This window comes from Rhea americana, unplaced genomic scaffold (assembly GCF_003343005.1).
Source record: "Rhea americana isolate MKP2758 unplaced genomic scaffold, rheAme1 scaffold_364, whole genome shotgun sequence".
Lineage (NCBI taxonomy): Eukaryota > Metazoa > Chordata > Aves > Rheiformes > Rheidae > Rhea > Rhea americana.
In genome coordinates this window covers 272,154-292,332 of record NW_028186495.1, presented here as the reverse complement: position 1 = coordinate 292,332, position 20,179 = coordinate 272,154, and the positions used below count along the sequence as shown (strand labels likewise).

At 40.7% G+C, this 20,179-nt stretch overlaps 1 protein-coding gene across 1 annotated transcript in view; it reads right to left on the bottom strand.

Annotated features, from left to right (window-relative positions):
- Nucleotides 1–3,342: 3,342 nt before the first annotated feature.
- Nucleotides 3,343–20,179, bottom strand: part of PLA2G4A (phospholipase A2 group IVA) — a 62,864-nt gene continuing 46,027 nt past the window's right edge. Inside the window, exons 12-19 of the mRNA XM_085312440.1 lie at nucleotides 17,526–17,663; nucleotides 17,103–17,195; nucleotides 15,026–15,097; nucleotides 13,295–13,537; nucleotides 8,617–8,801; nucleotides 5,344–5,539; nucleotides 4,951–5,108; nucleotides 3,343–3,901 (exon numbers count right to left, since the gene is read on the bottom strand). Of these exons, the coding sequence (XP_085168566.1) occupies nucleotides 3,770–3,901; nucleotides 4,951–5,108; nucleotides 5,344–5,539; nucleotides 8,617–8,801; nucleotides 13,295–13,537; nucleotides 15,026–15,097; nucleotides 17,103–17,195; nucleotides 17,526–17,663 (1,217 nt within the window). The 3' untranslated portion in view covers nucleotides 3,343–3,769. The remainder of the gene's footprint in view (nucleotides 3,902–4,950; nucleotides 5,109–5,343; nucleotides 5,540–8,616; nucleotides 8,802–13,294; nucleotides 13,538–15,025; nucleotides 15,098–17,102; nucleotides 17,196–17,525; nucleotides 17,664–20,179) is intronic.

The window sequence follows — 20,179 nt, the reverse complement described above, 5'->3', positions numbered from 1 at the left end:
TTCTGCATGAAAGAGAGTCTCGTGCTTTTGCTGTCATGGGGAATTTCTTGCTGTGAACTGTGACGATCTTTCCTTTTTACCTAGCGTGAGAAGGGCCAGTCTATGTAACTCAATTGGATGAGTCAGATGCATACACAAATCCAACCCGCATGTGAAGTGAAAAACCAGTAAGAGTGATGAGTGAATTTACAGCTTCAGGAAATGTCTACATGCTTGGGCTTTGAGTGAGCATCGAGGCAAACATGTGTTATGTAAATTTATTTGGTTGCACAACTTGCTTCTCAGTGTTACTAATACCACGTCCATTTGTTTGTACAGAGCGGTTCAGCAGCTCCCCTCAAAAATAATCCAGAGCGAGACCTCTGGGCGATCCAGACTGCGTTCAAGAGCATACCAGAGCTTGATCACAACTGCTTCTCGAGTTTCAGCCCCCCGTTTGTTGGGTCAAAACAGAAAACGTGTTTGCTGTGGCCCCTGCCAAAATGAATTTTCTTCTCGCAGATATAAACACGCATGAGGTCAACGCACTTGCGTTCTCACGCTCGCCGGGTTAATAGGATTTCATCCCAAGTGTTTACTTCTGCTGTAAGAAAGGATAAGCAGAGCTTGCAGATGCTGCTTCTGACAGCTGCAGACTCTGCCTTAAGCTCCTACAGAAAAGGCAAAATCATCTCCAGACTGGATGTCAGAGGTTCATTGCCAATCTCCCCTGCAATGGGACAGGCTCGTGCTCCAGATCCGTTTTAAAGTAGCTGCGCTTGACCTGGCAGGCTGAGCTCTTCGCAGCCGTACGCCAGCATTATGGCGTTTCCGCATCCTGCGCCTACTGCCTCAAATAACGCCTGAAGCGTGACCTAATTCATTTGCTAAACCCACCTTCTACTTTCCTGAGAGCATACGTGCGTTTGGTTGGAAAAACTATCACGGGGGTAAGAAAGACCAAGCAGGGTCAAGAGTAGCAAGGTGCTTCCAACTACGAGCCTAGGAGCCTCCTGGGAGCCCACGGCGATTCGAACACCATTTCACGTGCTCGGGGACAGTCAYGCCGGACCCGCTGCGGAGGAAGCGGGACCTGCGCCCTAGCGGACAGGCCCGCTGCCGCTGCTGCTCTTGGGACCTTGCGCAAGGTCCCAACAGCGCCGGCTCCGCAGAACCCGGCGCTTTGGCACGTTAAAACGCTCGCCACGCGCCCCCGCGCGCAGCGGAAGGGCTTTGGTCCTCCAGTATTTTACTCTTGGACCTCTGGCTCACGGCTGACCACAGCCACGAAGTGCAACCGCTTACAGCGCTGCTGCCAGAGGGCCGCGCTCGCGCTTCGCAGCACCTGCAGCGGAGAAGCTGCTCTTCTCGCTCAGCACACGCAGGCCGACGTCGGTGGAAGCCAAATTTCGTGGCACTGGGTTGTCAGGTTTGGAGGAGCTTCTCTCCGGCACCTGCTTTTGAAGAAATACAACGTTAAGGACAGCAAGGACCCGGCTCCCAAACCCCAGGAGCTCTTAACGGAACAGCACAAGATGACTTGCAGAGCGATCATATCAAAATAAAACAACATAATCCGAGATGGGGTATTCCCCCCTCCACCAAACTGCTCCAAAAAGTTGCATTTTTAACATTTAAACTAAAAAGAAAGACGAACCAGCAAAATTCTGAATTTCCTACTTGACCGCTGTCCCACCAGCTTCCACATGCAGGGTATCTGTCTCGCACCTTTCCATAACAGAAGTGACAGTTTCACTTAAGCAATCCAAATAAACCATCTGAAAGCCACAGATGCCAAACATAGTTAAATTTTATTTTTTGTTGTTTGATAATGCTGTGATAATATAAACTGTATAAAGCATGACAAAACACTTCCATAAAACAGAGAAGGCAGGTATTGTAAAATATAAAATACAAATATTATCGTATTAACCAAAAGGGAAAAAAATTTATTGAAAATATTACAGTAAAAGAATGGTACCAGTTTCTTCCTGTAGTCAAGAAATTATTGAAAATGTTTAAATTATGCAGCACTAAGATAAGTTACTTTTATTTTCTCTCCTGGTTTTAAACATACTCTAATTCAAACAGAGATAAAACCTRTCGATACGGAAAATGTTATTAATCACATAATGTTACATGTAGGCTTAAGGTGAGATGGTGTAGTAACTATTAAAAGAAAGATTGCTTCCCTTCCCATGGGTTTAAGATTTTAGCAACTGAAAATAGCTCACTAATTCGCAATAAAAGGAAGAGTCACTGAACTAACAGTGAACGCTTTGATGAGTGAGTAGTTGTAAAAATCACCTCGGCAAATACCTTTGCATCAGCTCTCAGACTTACTCAGCCACTGCCATCTTCCCCTTCAAACACCGCCAAGAAAAGCAGCAAACTACCAATGCTAGGATTTGGGTGAGAAATCTGCATTTGTTTAAAAAAATAAAAAAAAAAGAAGAAAGATTTTTCTGGGTGTTTGCAGTTATCTAGTAGGAAGATTTTCAGCACTTGTTCAGATGGTACTAAAAGAATCTATGTCTATGCATGATCTTTCATTAATCAAAGTAGTGAAAATACATCTTAAATACAGCCCTTAAGCAGGTGAACTACTTCACATTCTTACCTCGGGAAGTTCTTCTATCCCGGGTAAACATTGCCACTGTCCCTTTGCAGAAATGTCATGTTTTTTCATGACGATCAAACTCTAAATGATTCTTATTTTAAACCAATTTGGCCAGAAATACATCAACTAACAGTTACTTAACACACAGGTACTAGCAGCTCAAAAACTCACACAATCTAATTTTGTGAAAAAAGAGGGGAAAAAATGTAAGAGGTTGGATTTCTTTACTGAGTGGGATACATGTATGATTGAAAATTAGCCACGTGGACTTCAGTTTTTGTGAACATAYCTGAGATTCAAAGACTTCAAAGCAGATCCCTTTGGTATCACTCGCCAATGCTCTGCTAACGTTAACGACCAGCTGAGGACCCTACTCATAATATTATCAGAGATGTATAAACCCCATTTCTTCACCCATTTGTTCTCAAAACCGCGCGTGTGTGTTTTAAGAGACACTGCTCTACTATTAATGCAAGAAAAGCAAAACTTGAAACACAGCTTGATTACAGAGTTTTGGTGAGGCCAATATAGCCAATGGTCATTAGTGATCAAAAGCCCTTCCACTAAAAGAAATCAACCTCAACAGAGCTGGTAAGCAGCTAAGTGACTTCATATATCAGGGAGCAGCTAGTGCCTAGCAATAGTTATTGATTACTAAATTTTCAGCCAAGATTAAAGTACATTTTCTCATTTATATGAATGGGGTGGCATCTGGGCCCAAGTCCAGGTGTAGATCTATACGGTCTCTATTACCAAAGTTTTATTGTATTGTGTTTCAAATCTCATCASGCGTTTGAAGATACACCCAATTTACAGCAATGAAAAACAAGAAAATTGCTCCACTGGCAGAAACCAGTATTTACAGTTTTGTAAAAACAAACAAAAAACACAATCTCCACCCCCACCCATGAACCCAATGACTCTGTAGCCAAGAAACCTAATTCCACAGTTTTGAAAAGGGAATGGCCCGCGCATTGAAATGTTTTCAATTTTTAGGTTGAAAAGTAGTAGTATCAAATCATACTGAAACTTGAAAATGCACAAGAAACGGTTTTCAGGAGTTTTGCACAGCCCTTTTCAAGAGCAGCAACACTCTTCACAATGTCTTTGCAACTCCAGTTATGAAGACAGAGCCAGCCCCTGCAAGGAGCGGGACCTACAGCGCATCCTCTATGTATGGTTGTTGTTAAGGTTGTTTTTATTAAAGAATCTCCTTGCTTCGACGCTGCTTAGAGACACCGAGCAGCGAGACGGATTCTCCTTCCTGTATTCAATGCTTTCCATCATGGCTTGCTTGATCACCTGGAAAACAGTTGGAGAGCGCGTCATGCGGGCCAAGGACCAAAGCTGTTAGGAGTTCTTACTCGACAGAGAATATCCCAGCAGCTCTCAACACCTGTGGCTGCTGACTCCCCCCAGTGCTCCCTCACCGACCAAAGCAACTGCTGAGCACTGCTTTGAATAYCATTTTCTTGACTGTATAAAATACTGATTTCAGCGCTGGCAGAAAACCCCCGGCATCAGAGCAGCCACGCAGGACTGTTCACCATCTAAACCCAGTCCCAAAGCGATTCTGAAGCGGCAGTCAAAACCATGAGGAAACTCATACTTACAGGAYACTTAAAGAAAATGAACTGGAATGGATCCTAACAAGGACAAGGTCAAACATAAAAAGCCCAGCAAGGTTTAACTGAACTCTACTAGTTCTTCTACTTGGCAGAAGATGACCACAATATTAAGTTAGTCTTAGACCCAGAAATATTTAGGCTTTTTTATTCACTAGAAAGCATCTCTGGCCTTTTCAGCAGCATGTTTACCTGGACGTTTATAATTGACAGAAGATCATATGCGATAATAATTCCCATAGCACTGATATTTCAACACTTCAAAACCAGAAATCAAGAGAAAAGGCAAAATTGTCTCCCCTGATTCTAACTGCAACCCATGCAACTCTCTGCAGTCTTACTTCAGGTAACTCCAGTTGCTGCATTATCTGTGCAGCTAAAACCTTCCCTTCTCAGGCTGGAAGGAAATAAGTGGACCATACGACAGTTTGTGCAGGTACCCATAAGCACCACAGTTCTGCACAAGCTCTTGAAGAACCTTTTCAGAGAATACTCCACCTCTCATTAAAATAAAGCAGATTTTTTTCACTGACTGTAATGGTCTTTGATCGAACCTCAGCTCTATATGCAGAAAGCACTTAATATGTCAAAACAAATCAATACGGAAAACACTAAAGTAAATCTCYGGACCTTTGCTGTGGCAGATTTAAGGCTTTATTCACACCACCTACTTCTTGCCTTTAACAATCTGAACACTTTAAGGCCCTTCTACACYGGCATACATACATCGATGTTATTGAGGGTGTTGAACTCCATTAGATCATGAAGCCTCTTGAAAGCCTCATTGGGATACTGGAAGTTGAAGGTAGAAAACGGTGAATTAGGATCATCAAAAATATCAAAGTCTGCAAAATCCTTCTCTTCCTGTGTTTCTCTTGGGACACCTGCAGGCACAACAAACACAAAAGGTATTTATCATTTGGAAAAAGAAAAATTAAGTTTTAAGACTGAGGACTGACTATCTCATTTTCTAATGGACCTTTTGAAATCCATGACTACTAYAGACAGACTTAAGAGTTATGTCAGAGACAACACACTTCCAGGATATAATCACTGACATATGTTGGTACAAAATTTCAAAGGAACAAGTAGATTCATCATCGGAAACTGTTAGCTCACCTGGAGCTTTGTACTTCCGGAAGTTGATGTTTGCCAGGACAAAATGGATTATAGTTGGGCAGTCTTTCTCTGAAGAGGTATCCTTTGGTTTAAAAACATAGCACTCCTTCAGGCCCTCTCGATCAAACACGTTTGGATCTATTTTGGGGAACGGAAGCTTGTTCATTTTGGCCCATTTTTCAGCAAGCAAAATTTCCTGGAAAGACAGGAAGTTTAAGATGATTGAAAAAACATTCCCTGCAAAGTGCATTTTTACCTGGACACTCACAGAGCAAGGAAGTTACCAATATAGGAGCAATTTTATTAAGTCGTGCTTCTTCACCACAAAAGGACTGACCGAGTCAATCTTTGTATACAAGACGGCAGAACACCCGGCATTTTTTTCTTCTTTAAATAGGAGGTTTTCCACCCCAGACCCATCGTGGCGCGCATTATTTCCTTGCGACTAGCAGGAGTTAGGTAAGCCCTGGCGGATGGGAGCCCCCCTTGGAGTCTGCAACATCCCCTGAACATTCACTGTCACGGAAGGCATTTCTGATAGCTTGGAGCTTTGCAGGTAGAAATGAGCACCTCATTCAGCCTGCCCAATCTTCCCCACCTGGGATGATTCACAGGAAGGAAAGAGCTGGTCTGTCACGTAAATCTTGGGGTGAATTTACAGAGCTGACAGCTAGAAAAAGAAAGAGAAGAAAAAAAAAAAAAGCTACCCGCAATTTTACTTGCAAACGGAGGAGCAGCGCTATGGAAACCAAGGAGAGTTGACAAACACCGATGCGCCGTCGCTACGTGCGGAGCGGCAGCGGCGTGCCGAGCGGCAGCGGCAAGCGTGCTACGCAGAGGTGCAGGCCTGGAAACCGGCCTTCCTCCCGCTCCCCGCGCTCGTGACAGCTCGGTAAACAAACTGATTTGTAAATAATGACTCAAAGCGTGCGACGAGGGCGGGAGAGCGAGCGGGCAAGGTCAGCGCGCTTAATGTCGCTTTGGAAGGAAGCGGGACCCTTCTCTGGGCAACTGTTTTGGATACACAAGCGATTAAAAGGTAGCGGGTGTAAAATGATGAAACAAGAGYAGAGCCGTCGACTTCAGCCGGCCAATTTCCCCATGTGCTGGAGAAATAAAACCAATTAAGGTTAGCAGAACCGATGGGATTGCCCAGCTGGCAAACAGACTCTACCTTTTTAAAATTAAGTGTGTATATATATATATACACATATATATAAACCCTTGAGGACACCACCTTGCTGTTTCTAATCAAGTTCTCTTGGTATGTTACTTTTACAGGTAGCCCCCAAAATAACCACAGAGATAACAGRAGTTGCTCCTTTCTATTTTGCTGAAGCTTGTCTTTCTTTCATCCCTGGTGAGATGTGATTGAACAGTTAAGTATCGCTTCCAAAACGCTACGTATTTGGCAGTTTCACTTCCAAAATGTTATACATTTAGCAATACTGGACACATTGCTACAAGATGACAGAAGGCCACGCRTTTACATCACATGGCTGTAGGAGCTAGAGCACCGGACCTGCTGGTTCACGTCTGAGCTGTTACAGTCCTTCCTGCTGCTAATGCTCACGGGAATTAATTCTGAGAAGTCTTGTAATATCAGCAATGTGCCAACCATCTCACGTAGGTACAAAACTGCATGACTATAAAACTAGAGTCACAGCGAGAAACGTCCTGCTCCTATACATACCCACATGCAAACGGTCTCATTTTTGTTTATGCTAATGTCTGCTTCTGCCTCATCGAGGCTARAAGAGGCTGTAAATCCTCAGAAATACAGTATGCTGTAGAAGAGCGGCTCTGCCAGGTGATACCTGCAGGCTTTCATCCACTGCGGTTCCTACCTGCCATCCCACCTTCCCAGCTGGGCAACTCTCCTGAGGGAAGACTTCCTGTATCTACKTGTCATCACCGCTGTTGTCGTTTCTTCCAGACAACCTATTAATATCTAAGGCACATGGCTAGATTTTTTCAAATCTTCATTAATTGCTTGCAATGAAATCTTATTAAATGCTAGTTTTAAAATTAATAGGACCAGGATTCATGTCCAGTGCCAAACATGCACTTGATGATCAATGCATAACAACACGTGTAGTAATTCATCCGTATGATGTGGAAATGCCTCCTTCTCAGAGCTGGGAGAATTGTCAGATTTCTGAATATAAAAAAAAATGTTTTCTGGTGGACAGTTTCTAAAGGAGACTGAAGCAGACTGATTCTCAGACTTCCCATTGACCTCAATGACAGCTAAATTAAGTCCCCAGTGCATAAACTTATTACAGGTATCTATGTGATTCTAAGAATCTTTGTCAGGAAATAAGAACAGCAAGGAATACACAAAATATTTGAAGTACACCAGGATATTTCATAAGAAAGCCCAAGCAGGTGCTCACAAAACTGCTATAATAAAAAGTCGCTTAAGCAAAATATATTACTGAAACTTGTAATGATTTCTTCACTGAAATRTTTATCAATCCTTCGTGCATTGAAATCCCATTTACGTTCAGGGTAGACTTTCAAAAAGCCCTTTGGTTACTGAAAATCCTAAATCTTAACTTCAGAGAAGAAACTATTTACATATGTGTTGGGAATTAAGCTCCTAAATCACTTTTGAGCTGCACATGAGAAACTTCTGAGAATTTTAAATGCTTTTTCGTTATTACRCTTTATTACGATACGGGATCACAGCAAGTGATGTATGTCAGCATGCGATCCACTGCAGATCTTAAAAATAATGTTACAAGTAACAGAGAAAGGTTTTTCATTTTTTGTATCAAAAATAGAATTGAATTGGATGGGATTAGAGCAGCAGTCTAATGTGCTGCCTCRCTCACAGTGTGTTTTAGGGAGTATTTTTCTACTGTATTTCTGTCTTACTGTTTYTTTCTGTTAACGCATTTTATAAAGTAACAGTAAATGATTCAATTGTTTAATACCGTGATAAAATCAAATTCTGCAATTCAGCGTGAAGGCAAGGTTTCCATTAAAAACAAGAGAGACGTTACTTCAAACAGTGGTTTTTTGAGACCCAAATTGTATTTGCCTTCTTTGTGTCAGTTGTCTCATGTGAGTCATGTAAACAGGAACTGAGATGGGGTGGAATAGTCTCTGCCTTGACATGGAAACAAGTTGCTCCGAAGCTGTAGGTCCGGTAGCCCTCAGGCTAACCTTTAGAAACCATTAAATTTGCAGCTGATCTGCCTGGAATAATAAAACTCAAACATCTTAAATGCATCAACACCAACGGAAGGAATGGCCGATCTTACTTACTTTGAAAGGAGGACTGGAATCACTTGGCCGTGCTGAAAAGTCAAAGGAGATGATAAGGTCGACTCCTCTCTGAGGTCTCAAGATAAGTGGGTACGGCAGGTTAAACGTAAGCCCGCTGTCCACTATGTGAATCTTTTTGCTCTTCACATCTAGCGGCTCATATATCCTCTCAAATTCATCGGGATCTGCACAGAACAAATGCAAAAAAGATACGAAACACTGATTAAGAACTGCCGTTTTGATGGGCCCAACCTCTCAAGTGTTTCCCAAGCTTTCACGGATTTAAAACGGACGGCGCTCCAGCTAAGCATCTTAACTCTCGTCTCAACGAGTGCAGAAGAAGGGCGGAAGCCAGGGCCATCAGCGGGTGGCGTCCACAATCACGCCGCCCAAGGCAGAAGTGGAGGTGGCACGGCCAACGGAGCCAAATGTGCTCGGGTTCGACCCTGGCCTTCCCACCTCCTCTTCGCCCAGGTACGTGCCRTCGGCCTGCAAGCCCCGAGGTGCCTCTGAGCGAGCGAGGTCTGCCTGTGCCTGTGAATTAGAACCCAATCACGCGCTTTTTCAACCCGTTCCAAATCTCACGACCCCGTTACTTCTTGCGATACTGGGAATAAAGACAAACACTAAGCCAGATCCGTATCGGAAACTTAAGAATTAAGCCAGAATTTAATTTAAGATACTTACCTCTCCTTACCGTCACAGTATAGCATAAAATAGTCTCCTGTCTCTACTGCCCAAACTGATGATATCTGTGCCTACTGCTCAGTCTCTGCAGTGACAGCACTTTTCTCCTGAGAACCTTTTCTTGCACTAGCTCTTAACCATATTTCCAACGCATGCTTYTGAATTTTGACTAAGAACCAATGCTCGTATCTGCAGAGGGCAGTATAATCTAAGGAATGCTGAATACAATGGTGTGTATTATTTCTTGTACTATTTAATCTCCTAACATCTACCTATTGGCATAAAGTCATCTGAGAAAAGGTATCTTAATGTAAAGAAAATCTGTCAAAATTAATTCAAACTCAAGCTCCAAAAAACTGCTTTTCTCTTTCATTTCAGGATAGGTGAGGAAAATTTTTTGCTATAAGCAGCAATAAATCTCAAAGAAAGTATTCTTTTATTATTATTACTATTATTATTATTCATTTACTCATGGACACTCTGACAACAAATGATGCACCACTTCCTTAATTTTTGCCCTGATTTCTATCGGAGAAAACACTTTCCAATCACCATATATAGTTGAAGAGCCAAGTTCATTTAGATACCTATTCTAAAAACAGATGTATTCCATAACTGTAAGTTAGAAAAAAACAATTAAAATATATGTATTTAAGGTCTATCAATAGATTCATAACTCAAAAATAACTATTAAAAAAACACACCGACTACAGATTTTTCTTCTCCATTCRTTAACTTATCTTTCAGCTTGGAAACAAAAGTGAATTAAAGTTAGATTTGGTTTTCCTTCTTGTTAAAGACAACATTTCAAACACCACATAACTTATTACTCATCTTGCTCTCAAAGGAACTTTTAAAATTTGCAAAAATCTTCTTTGGTCTAGTTTTATACTAGCTTCCTTTATAAAAATTTGGCTTGATGTCAAAACAAAGTTATCAGTGATGTTTTAAACAAGACTTGTACCAGCTAGAATAATGTTTGTGATCAGCAGTATTATTGCTTATACAAATATCTTACAAAAATCTTTAAAACCTTGTCCAAAGTATGCCAACAAGGCAGGGAGAAACAAGATGGTTCCTACGCTTATAGCTTTCGTGATTTGATCATCAATTTTATCATCATAATTTTAACATACTTTCCATGACTAAGCATCACAACATCATCAATAAATATATCATTAGCACAGAGCATTTTGTAAAGTGACTACCGGAAAAACTCAGCCTAGGGGTTTTTGCTATCTTTTTGCTGTAACTCTTTGCAAAAGTACATTTCTGCTCTTCCAACTGAGAAAAAAAGCTCCAGGACGTCACTTAGGTGCTATGCTACAGGGTCAGAACTCAGGAAGCAAASGACAGTTTGACCTCCGAACGCGTGCGTTTCTATTTCCAAGCGATCCTCGTCGCAGCCGACAGCTTCGATGAAAGCAACGGCGATGGAARGGCCATTTGCTACTGACGTGCAGCTTCTGCAACAGACTTTCCACAAATACTGAAAGAAGGAAGCAGAGACTCTGAGGGGTTTTTTCCCTATTGTTACTGACTTGGCATCTTCTCAAGCGATTTTCGTGTCTTGTAATGTCAAGGCACAGAAACACAACAACTCGGCACGAACAATGAAATCATTCGGGGGCGTAAATGTTTTAAAGCTTATTTGAGATCAGGGAAGAAAATGGGCCATAAAAACAGAATCCAGAAAAACAGAATAGCGAATTAAACCCAGCTATTTTGAGCGTGTATCCCAGGAGTATCAATGAGCTAGTACCAAAAAGCTAAAATCCCCAACCTATGGGAGCACACATAAAAAGGAGCGCAAAATGAAAATACAGTTCAAATATAGGAGCTGGGCTGGCGTTTCCACTGAGTTAAAGCCCTTGAAGAGCTCACGCTTTTACTGTAAAACCAATTTTTGCATGTATAGTCTGTGCTCCACAGCTGCCAGGAGCTAAACGCTGCTCCACTGAACTCAGCAGCAGGAATTCCCGATTGCCACCGAGGTGTCTAAGGACCTCGGCAGAGAGCATATCCACAGCAAACTCATAAAATTTGGGTCCTTGTCCCCCACTTGGCTTTTTTCACTAGCCAGCCAACTCTTCCGGACCAACATGAGCCAAAAGAACTACTCCTCGCTGTATTCACAAGCCTGAGAAAAGTTGCTTGGATCTGCTCCCGCGTGGATCAGGCAATTCTGCTGCGGTTTGGCAAGTCTGAAATCCATGTAGGACCTGCAGGAGAATCTACAAGGCTTTGAGTTGATCCATATTGCATTTTGGGGAGGGAGAGAGAGGKTGCACGCTGAGAGTACAGTACATGTGATGGTGTTTTTAAACCACTGCATTGGTAATGTACAGTATTTTAAATTTCTCTCTGCTTCTCTGTGCTCCAAGGCTCTTATGCATATTAGCAAAATCCACTAAAAGCACTAAAATGTGGATACACTAGTCACACTACTGGATGTTCCCATTTTATATTAACTACTGAAAGTCCGAGGTTTTTACTACTCCTGACCATAACAYTGAGACTACTCACAGTTGTTAGATTAGGGTTGTTAGTTCAGGTTCATGAGTGTGGGCTTCAGCAAACACTAAAAAACTATAGTTATATCAAACTTTTGCCAAACATTTTTAGCCAGAGAAATTCCAGATGACGGGCCCTCAAACTTAATTGTCTCAGAGAAGCAGGCTCATTCTGTCAAACCAGCATTTTATTTTAATTCAAATAAAAACCCAGGAAGTTGATAGTTGATTTTGAAGATTATCCGCATACCTTAATTATGCAAAATTCTCATCAAATGTCATTTTTTCCAACCATAAATCTACTACCCGCTTTCCTGCCTCTTTTACAACCACTGTAAATATTAGGATTATGCAGTTGTAAACACCCCTGAGACGATGAAAATATTTAGAAAATGGAGTACGGATGGAAATTACTATACAACCATTCAGAGGGATTTGTTACATTAACAAATACACATTAAAGAGCGTCTGCTACTTAAGCTTTTAAACGACATCTGGTATTTACTATTGCATAATGACCAACTAGGACAATCTCTTTGAATAGAAAACAARGGCTGAAGTGACACTTAGTATGATGAGGGCTGGTTGGCAGGGTAGTGCCACTACACAGGAACATGCAAGGGACACCCCTATCGGAGGCCGGTATCCTCAGCTTGAAGGTAGCATCCCCAAACACTACAGTTTGTATCAGAGAAGCCGTATGTGGAAGCCTCACCAAGGATGCGTCTGCACCGTGGCATACCTTTTCCACAGGCAGAGTCAGATCCTTAACTCAGTGCTCTGCTGCCTRCTAACGAAGAAAAAAGAAACGCACCGGCGCCAGAAGACTATTCAGAAATTCACAGGCTCTCACTGAGCAAAACGTAATTGCAGCTATCTAYAGGAAATCTTCAAAATACCAATCAAACGTGATTCCTAATTCTCTGTCACAAATGCAGTCACAGCTATCGTCCTATCCACCATAAAATTCACAGAGGGAAGGAAAGACGCTGAACTTCTCTTGCAAATTAACATTTTTCTGAAATTCAGGCTAGCCATCAGTGTTCCTGCATCCTGCTTTTRCTAACATGAAGTGTGGATAAATTTGGCGGATCGGTCACTCTGGGAAGAAGACAGTGTCAGCAAAGCAAGGATCTACAAGTAAAGAAGTGTGTGTGCTGTCTCCACAGKTTTTTTAGAGGAAGACAAAGATGCAGATAAGCTACATCAGTTTTGGAACAGGAAAGCACTGTGGCAGGAAAAGCAATGGCTTTATTTCCACCAGAAGACTTAAGATAAATAAAAGAACAACACAGGGCCATCGCTTGGAGCAGTGCTTATCAATACTGATGATTGCCACTACAGAAAGCTTCTCCTGCCTTCCTTCAGGCATACGCACTTCTAAGCATCATAATTCCAGTAAATAAAACCAGCCGAGGAACTCCCAGTTTCTGGTTTTACTAATGAAGATGAACGACACAGACCTCCTTCATACTAACCTGCAACGGCTGCATCTAGTTCATCCTCTTCCACAGACTCCTGAGTGAGAAGGTCTGCCAGAGGGGAGAGCGGGTAACAGCTGTTGAGGTTCAGCCCCAGCATGAAGTTGTGCACTTTCCCAGCGCGCCCTTCCCTGGTATTGAACAGGGCGCTGTCACCCACCAACGCCATCAGCATTCGCTGCACCCAGCTCTCCTGGCTGTTGTTTTGATATTCGTGACTTGCCTCAGAGTTTTCAGTGCCTGCCAAGAAAATGAAAGCAACCGATGGCGAGACAGTTAATTTCTGAAGTACAAAATGAAGACTTCTGGGCCAAAGACCTGTTAAAACAACAGGAACCGGGTCATAAYCTTCTTTCAAGAAGCAGTGGATGCAATGAAGGAGCCTTGCTGCAAGAATTCAAGAGGAAGGGAGATAACATGCCCTCTCACACCATCACAGGCCAGCAAACCTTCTCAGTTGCAGTACAGTAATGTGGATGTGTCTATATAGGAAAATAGATTGGGACTGTGTTAGATGACCTGACCTGGATTTAGCTAGTCTCGATAACAAAAGTAAAAAGAACCATGGCTTCGGCCTGTGCTAGCGGCCAAAATGTAAYCTCTCCTGGGCCCACAGGACACGTGTGGTTGCTAAGATTAATACTATGTATGGATCCATACTGTGTAGGCCTACATTAGTGTATATGTGTATTAACACCTTTCTCCATCCTTTTTTCTCAAGGAGGCACAGTTAATCTTCTGAATCTTTACAGAAACATACTCATGGGTTTTTCCTTAGCACACACCTTTACTGTGTGCTTGGCAAATACCACTCTTTTAGATGAACACACAGTACTAGTGCTGCATTTAAGAGGTTTGTGCTCAAAAAACTGTCATTATCACTTCACCTGTCCAAAGATTCCTTATTCTATTCTTTGCTTTAGTTGTTAAAAATTTCTCAAAATTTTCAGGTGAAATAATCACTCTTATCCCTGGAAGTATCAAAAACAGAAGGCATTATTAGGATGCAGCAAAGACACTGAGTAAAATCAGATACCCCCAGAAGATCACGGTACCTAAACAGGATTTTCAATATAATTTTTTCTTCCCACGGACAAACACTCCACATAGGGTTATGCCTCTTCTGGGGAAATTCATTTTGGGCATTTTTTAAAACGCTTTGCGAATTTCCTGGTTCAGGTGTCAATTGTACAGGTGCTAGCAGGTATCTATGAATGCTGGAAACAAAGTAAACCACTCTCAAGCAAGTATTTGATCAAGGACCTTGCAAATAAGGGTTAGCATTAGTTTGCTGGGCTGATGACGATTCATACGCGGCTGTGAGCTCAGGAGCTAGCTGGCGGTGGACTTTGGGATAAGCGGCTCACCAAGTGTAATTTGTGCTTGTATATGAAATTGCAGACACCACTGGAGTCTTGTTGGGCTGATGCCAAGACTGATTCTGCAGGAGATCATCAACTTCAGCAGAAGGTGTGAAGTCAAGTCAAAGGCTTTTCTGTGGTCTTTTCTTCAATATTTTTCTATTTTGCTGAGCCACTGGATCCTTTAAGATCATTGGGCAATAAAGTTTTTAGCATTGGTATAAATGACAGAGGAGATAAAAGAGATCTTCGGTAAGACTAAGAAATATGGGATTGGGCTAATAACTAATACCTACAAATCTGAATTTTCAATGAGAGAACAGAATAGGAAAGTAAATTACAAAATAAAATATGGGGATTTATTTACCTTTTGGATGCTGTGATTCATCTTCACTGTCTGAGCTGTCATTGCTCACAAGGTGCTTTAGCCTAATATTCTCTGTTGAAAGAAATAAAAAYTGACTTTAATCTCCTAGGGGTTAAATGTGAGTATAGCTAAGATTTTCAAAACAACTGAGGCATAAAACTATCATAGTCTTCATAAGGGAATAGTGAGCTGAAGAGACTTGATCTTTTGGTGGACATACATGTTTAGAATATATCAGCTTTAGTYTGGAATTGTTGCAAAGTCTGTGCACAAAGCAGATAAATCAAAGGAGTGAGAAAACTAAAGTTAAGTCTAAAGYAGCACATATCACTTACTGCTGTAGCACATATCTGACACATTTCATTCACGTTAATTAAAATTTAGATGTACAGACTTTGTCCTCTGAATAACTCCTAGTGAACGAGGAAGGCAACAGATCTGTTAATTCAGTGCTCATTCTGGGGAAAAAAGAGTAATACTTAACSTGACTCATGCTTCTATGAGCATGTACCCTAAAAATAGTGGGAAAACCAACAGCCAAGATGGTTATGAAAGTGGTGAGGAAAGTTTTATTGGAACACGTGAAAAATAAAAGGCAAAGCAGTTACACGAGTAGAAAAGATGACTACTTACATTTCATACCATTAAGTGAGAGAAGGAGAAAAAGAAATGAATGAACTTCTCTGAAAAAAGTCTGTATTTCATTAGGATTAATCTTATCTAAATATCTTCAAAGGACAAGTAGGTACAAAGGACAAACGTACAAATTTTGGAGCAATGACAAAGGACACAGGTAAAAAGAAAATAGCAAATAGAAAAGGTAACTAACAAAAAAATGCAATTTTTGGATATGAAATCATCTTTTTAAAAGAAACTCCATGCCAAGTTATTTACTGCTTACATATGTTGTGTGAAACCATTGCTCTTCCACTGTCCATTGGTATTTTCCCATTGACTGGTGGTACCAAGATTTCACTGGGAAGTTTACAACTACGCTAACAGCCTGGTTCAACTCTCATCAGTATTTTCATATCAACATTCATTTTCGAAAATATGTTTTAAATTATATGTGAGATGAATAGAGACTTTAGCCAGGAATGGGGCATAAAATTTTGTATCTAAGCATCTTAAAAAGCAGTATAACTATCAAATTTAATCAAACATGCTCCCCATTAGAAGGCATTAATGCTCATGAAATATATCAAATATATGAACCTTAAAACTCAGATCTCCTTTTCATCCATAAATAAGTACATGTATTCCCATAATAATATACTAGGAGAAAGCAGCAGCTGAGCATGTTTCGGTTTTTTGTTTCTATCAACTCAGTGTGCATTCTCTCTATACACTATTAAGGAAAAAGTGGCCATCTAGTTCAATTTAGCTACTGATTTAATTGTATTTCTCTGCAACGTCTGCCTATAAGTATGAAAAACTGTTTCATTATCGAATTCTAAAATAAAAAACAACAAAGTCTACCCCAAACAAGCTACAATTCTCTATATATAGTTTTTTGGGTTTTTTTTTTGTTTGTTTGTTTTTACTTTTGTGCACTAGGAATGGAATCATTAAAGTAACAAGCCAAGGAAGAGTCATGGAGTCATCAGATATCACCAGATGACTTGTGCTTAGAATGCAATTGATCTAACTACCAAGATCTAACTGCTTTGTTTCTACTTGACTAATCCCCTGATTAATCTAATCCAGTATCAAGAGATTATACAAATAACTGTCAATTATTTGTCAGGTTCTGAGTTCCGAAATCTAGCACAAGATCGTGAAAAAGGGGGTTTGAATCATATCTTTCTGTTATATAAACAGTTGGTGGATATATGGAGATGATTTTTGTTATCTCTTACAAGAATCAGAAACAAAAGTGAAAGAAAGAAATGGAAATTACCGATTCTCTTTCCCTGACTTCACTAGCATCTAGTGATGTCAGCAATTAGTTACGTGGAATTATGCACTCCTAAAATGATTACCAGCAGACTGTCATCCTGCCACAGACAGAATGGAAATTTGCTGTATTGTGCTAGTGATTGTTTTGCTTAGTAATACAATTATTTACTAATATTACCTAATTCTTCTTCCATGGTGGGACCTTTGTTTTGAGAATTGGAGACTCCGAGCACTCTGTTAAATAATATGGAAAATGCACTGCCCCAGACACCTAAAAGGGAACAAAAAAAACAGTGAATGGAGGCTGGTAGAAGAAAAAAAAACATATGCTGCACTATTTAAGCAGTAACTTGCATTCTGAATACCCCTCTGAAAATCTCAGTTTTGGAACATGTTAAGTCATAAACTCAGGTGTACACACCAGCTGCCAAAAAATGCGAACATCTATCCACGTCTGCGAAACCTTTCAAATGGATGCATTCCAACAAACTGAGAGCRAGAACTCTAGCTGTTGTTCCACAGTTTTGGGGATTATATTTAAAAGCAGTGTCAACAGAATACTGAAATTCATTTTAATAATCCCTTTCTATCCCATACTCACCCATTAAGAAATGCAAGGGATTTTCGCTATATTTCTTCACTACTGTTCCCATAAAAAATTTACTTCCAAACAAATCTGGAGACATAAAAGTGCCATACTTTGCCATACCAATCTCATATGGACTGAACTCCACCCAATCTGCAAAACAAGAAATTTTAAAAAAGCTTAGTTAGCAATCGCGATCCGTATAGATCTGTGAGTAGGAACACAGAACAAACTTATCATGTTGACTGCAGACTTTGTCCAAGGAAAGAAATGTTAGCTAAACTGCAAGCTAAATAACCAGTGAGGTCGTGGAAATCCCTCTTCGGTTATGCGGAAGCAAAATTCTGATTCCAAACGAAGTCTGATGTCAAAGCAAAGGAGGAAGTCTCACTCTCTCTTACCGCAACAGACTTCCATGGAAAAACAGGAGACCGTAAAAAGAGAAGTAAAGAAGTAGCAACTGTGAATGAGAAACACCCAAAATGACATTGGGTTTTCACCTCATGTTTTAGTGCCCGCATGAGCCTACGTTCCCAGGCTTTTTCCTTTCATCGTGATCCAACTAAAAATGTGGAGGACAGCGACACGGAAGGCAGAGAGAGTATTTCACATCACAAAAGCGGTCRAAGGATTCCAGAAGTAGCATTTGGATTCTACCACAAACTAAAGCTGCCTCTAACACGCAACATGAAGAGGCAAAACTGAGAGGCAGTTGAAAACCTTATTAATACTAAATGATGTTAACAGATTTTTAAAGGAGCACGCTATCTTATTGGGTCAAGAACTCAAAAAAAATGTATAGAGTAAAATGTTCAAATGCACTTTCTATACTGAATTGATTTTTTTTAAATGGATTTTAGCTGCTTTTAAGTGCTTTTAAAGAGCAACCACTGGAGTCRCTCCCAAAACCAAATTCACTTCAAAAAGTGAACTATGAGAAACAAAAAATACCCAACATTTTTAGATTTTTCACCATTCGCCCACTTTATCTTCCATTTTTTTATAGTGATCAATTTGATTGACTCTATAAATAGGTCAGAAATAATTCTTAAATTGAAAGGCACAAGAAACATCTTTGAAAAATTCTAACAAGTCACACGATGCCATCCACTCTCAAAATGTTCAGCATTTCTGTTAAAATGCTAACGGTAAGGTTAACAACTCATCCTGAAAAGGAAAGATTTGATCATGAATCACTGGGTCTCACTYTGTGGGGCAATATTTATCTACTCTAAATCAAATACAATCTCCAATTTTCTAAATAGACCACCCACAAATCTTGACAGTTGTTGGAACAGACGGAAATTCCTTTAAAGACTAGAACTAGGAACTTAAATGTATTTCCCTTTAACGAGTATAAACAGGAGTTGGCAGTCTTCTTTCCCAGCCTATGCAGAACCGTGCTTTTAGGAGGGATACCAAATTTAGGAATAGAATTAATTTAATTCGAGACAGACAATCTGCATTTTTGTATTTGCAAAAGGTAAGACAATTTCTCAACTCACATCCCCAACTTAAGGAAATAAACTGATTTATGCAGTGCGATCAAAGGACTTTGCTATTAGCTTGACGATCCCGTGACATCACGGGAGGGCAGATCGCCAACCCGTAACGGAGGTGCCGCGTCCAATGGATCCGGCCAGCTGCGTCCCGACCGAAGGAGCCCTCTGAAACCCGGGCCTGGCATCTGAGCCCTGCAGCCCACGCCTACGGCCCKGCTTCCCCAGCAACGCCTGCAGTTGCCTTTGGTTTACTGTAATCAATTGCAAACGCAAAAGCCAAAAATCCTAATTTTGGCTGGCCTAGCCTTGCTGGTGAGCGAGGCCAGGTTAGGAGGACGGAAAGACGGCAATACCAAAGCCAAGGGCTAAGTTCCACTCCCCTTCTTAACATCAGTATCTTCACATAATTTCTTCTTATTAAAGARGGTATCTTAAAAAAAAAGCCACTTTGTTGGAATAGATCACAGTAATTATGTTCACTTATAATGACTGCTGAAGTTTTGGGTACGGTCAGCACTACCAGGGTCAAAAATACTACTGGTAGTGAAAGCACGCAGAGCCTGGGGCATGAAAGCTATTAGCAGCCGCGTGAAATCTTGTACTGTCACTCCTGGAAGGAAGGAATGTTATCTGATATAATTAATGCATTTCAACATGCAACAACATGAAAGATTTCACCCATCTCTACAATCTAGTAAGTAAGAAAGTATAAATATTTTGGCTCAAAACTATGTATTTCACATCAAGAACAGTTGCTCAATTCTAAAAGGAAGAAAAAAAAGCTTACGATGGCAACAGTCAGGATCTAGCTTAGCTGATGATATAGATGAGTAAAAGCAACTCCCCTTTGGATGATGGTACTAGTACTTTACACTGTGCAAAAAGTAAAAAAAAAAAATAATAATAATAGAGTGCATCTGATTTGCTTATTCAATTCTAATTTTTCTCTTCTTTAAATAATAATAATCCCGGCTGACTAGAAACATTTCCCTTTACCTGTTTGACATACTAGTGGTAAGTACCTTCCTGATGGTGAAGAGAAATACTAGGCTTCTATTTTTCTTGACTCCTGTAAGGTACTGAGTGACTTGCTGGATAAGCGATATTCTTTTCATTGGGAGAAAATCAAATAAAGAAAGGCAGYTGTTTGCCTAAAAGTCTGTTTGC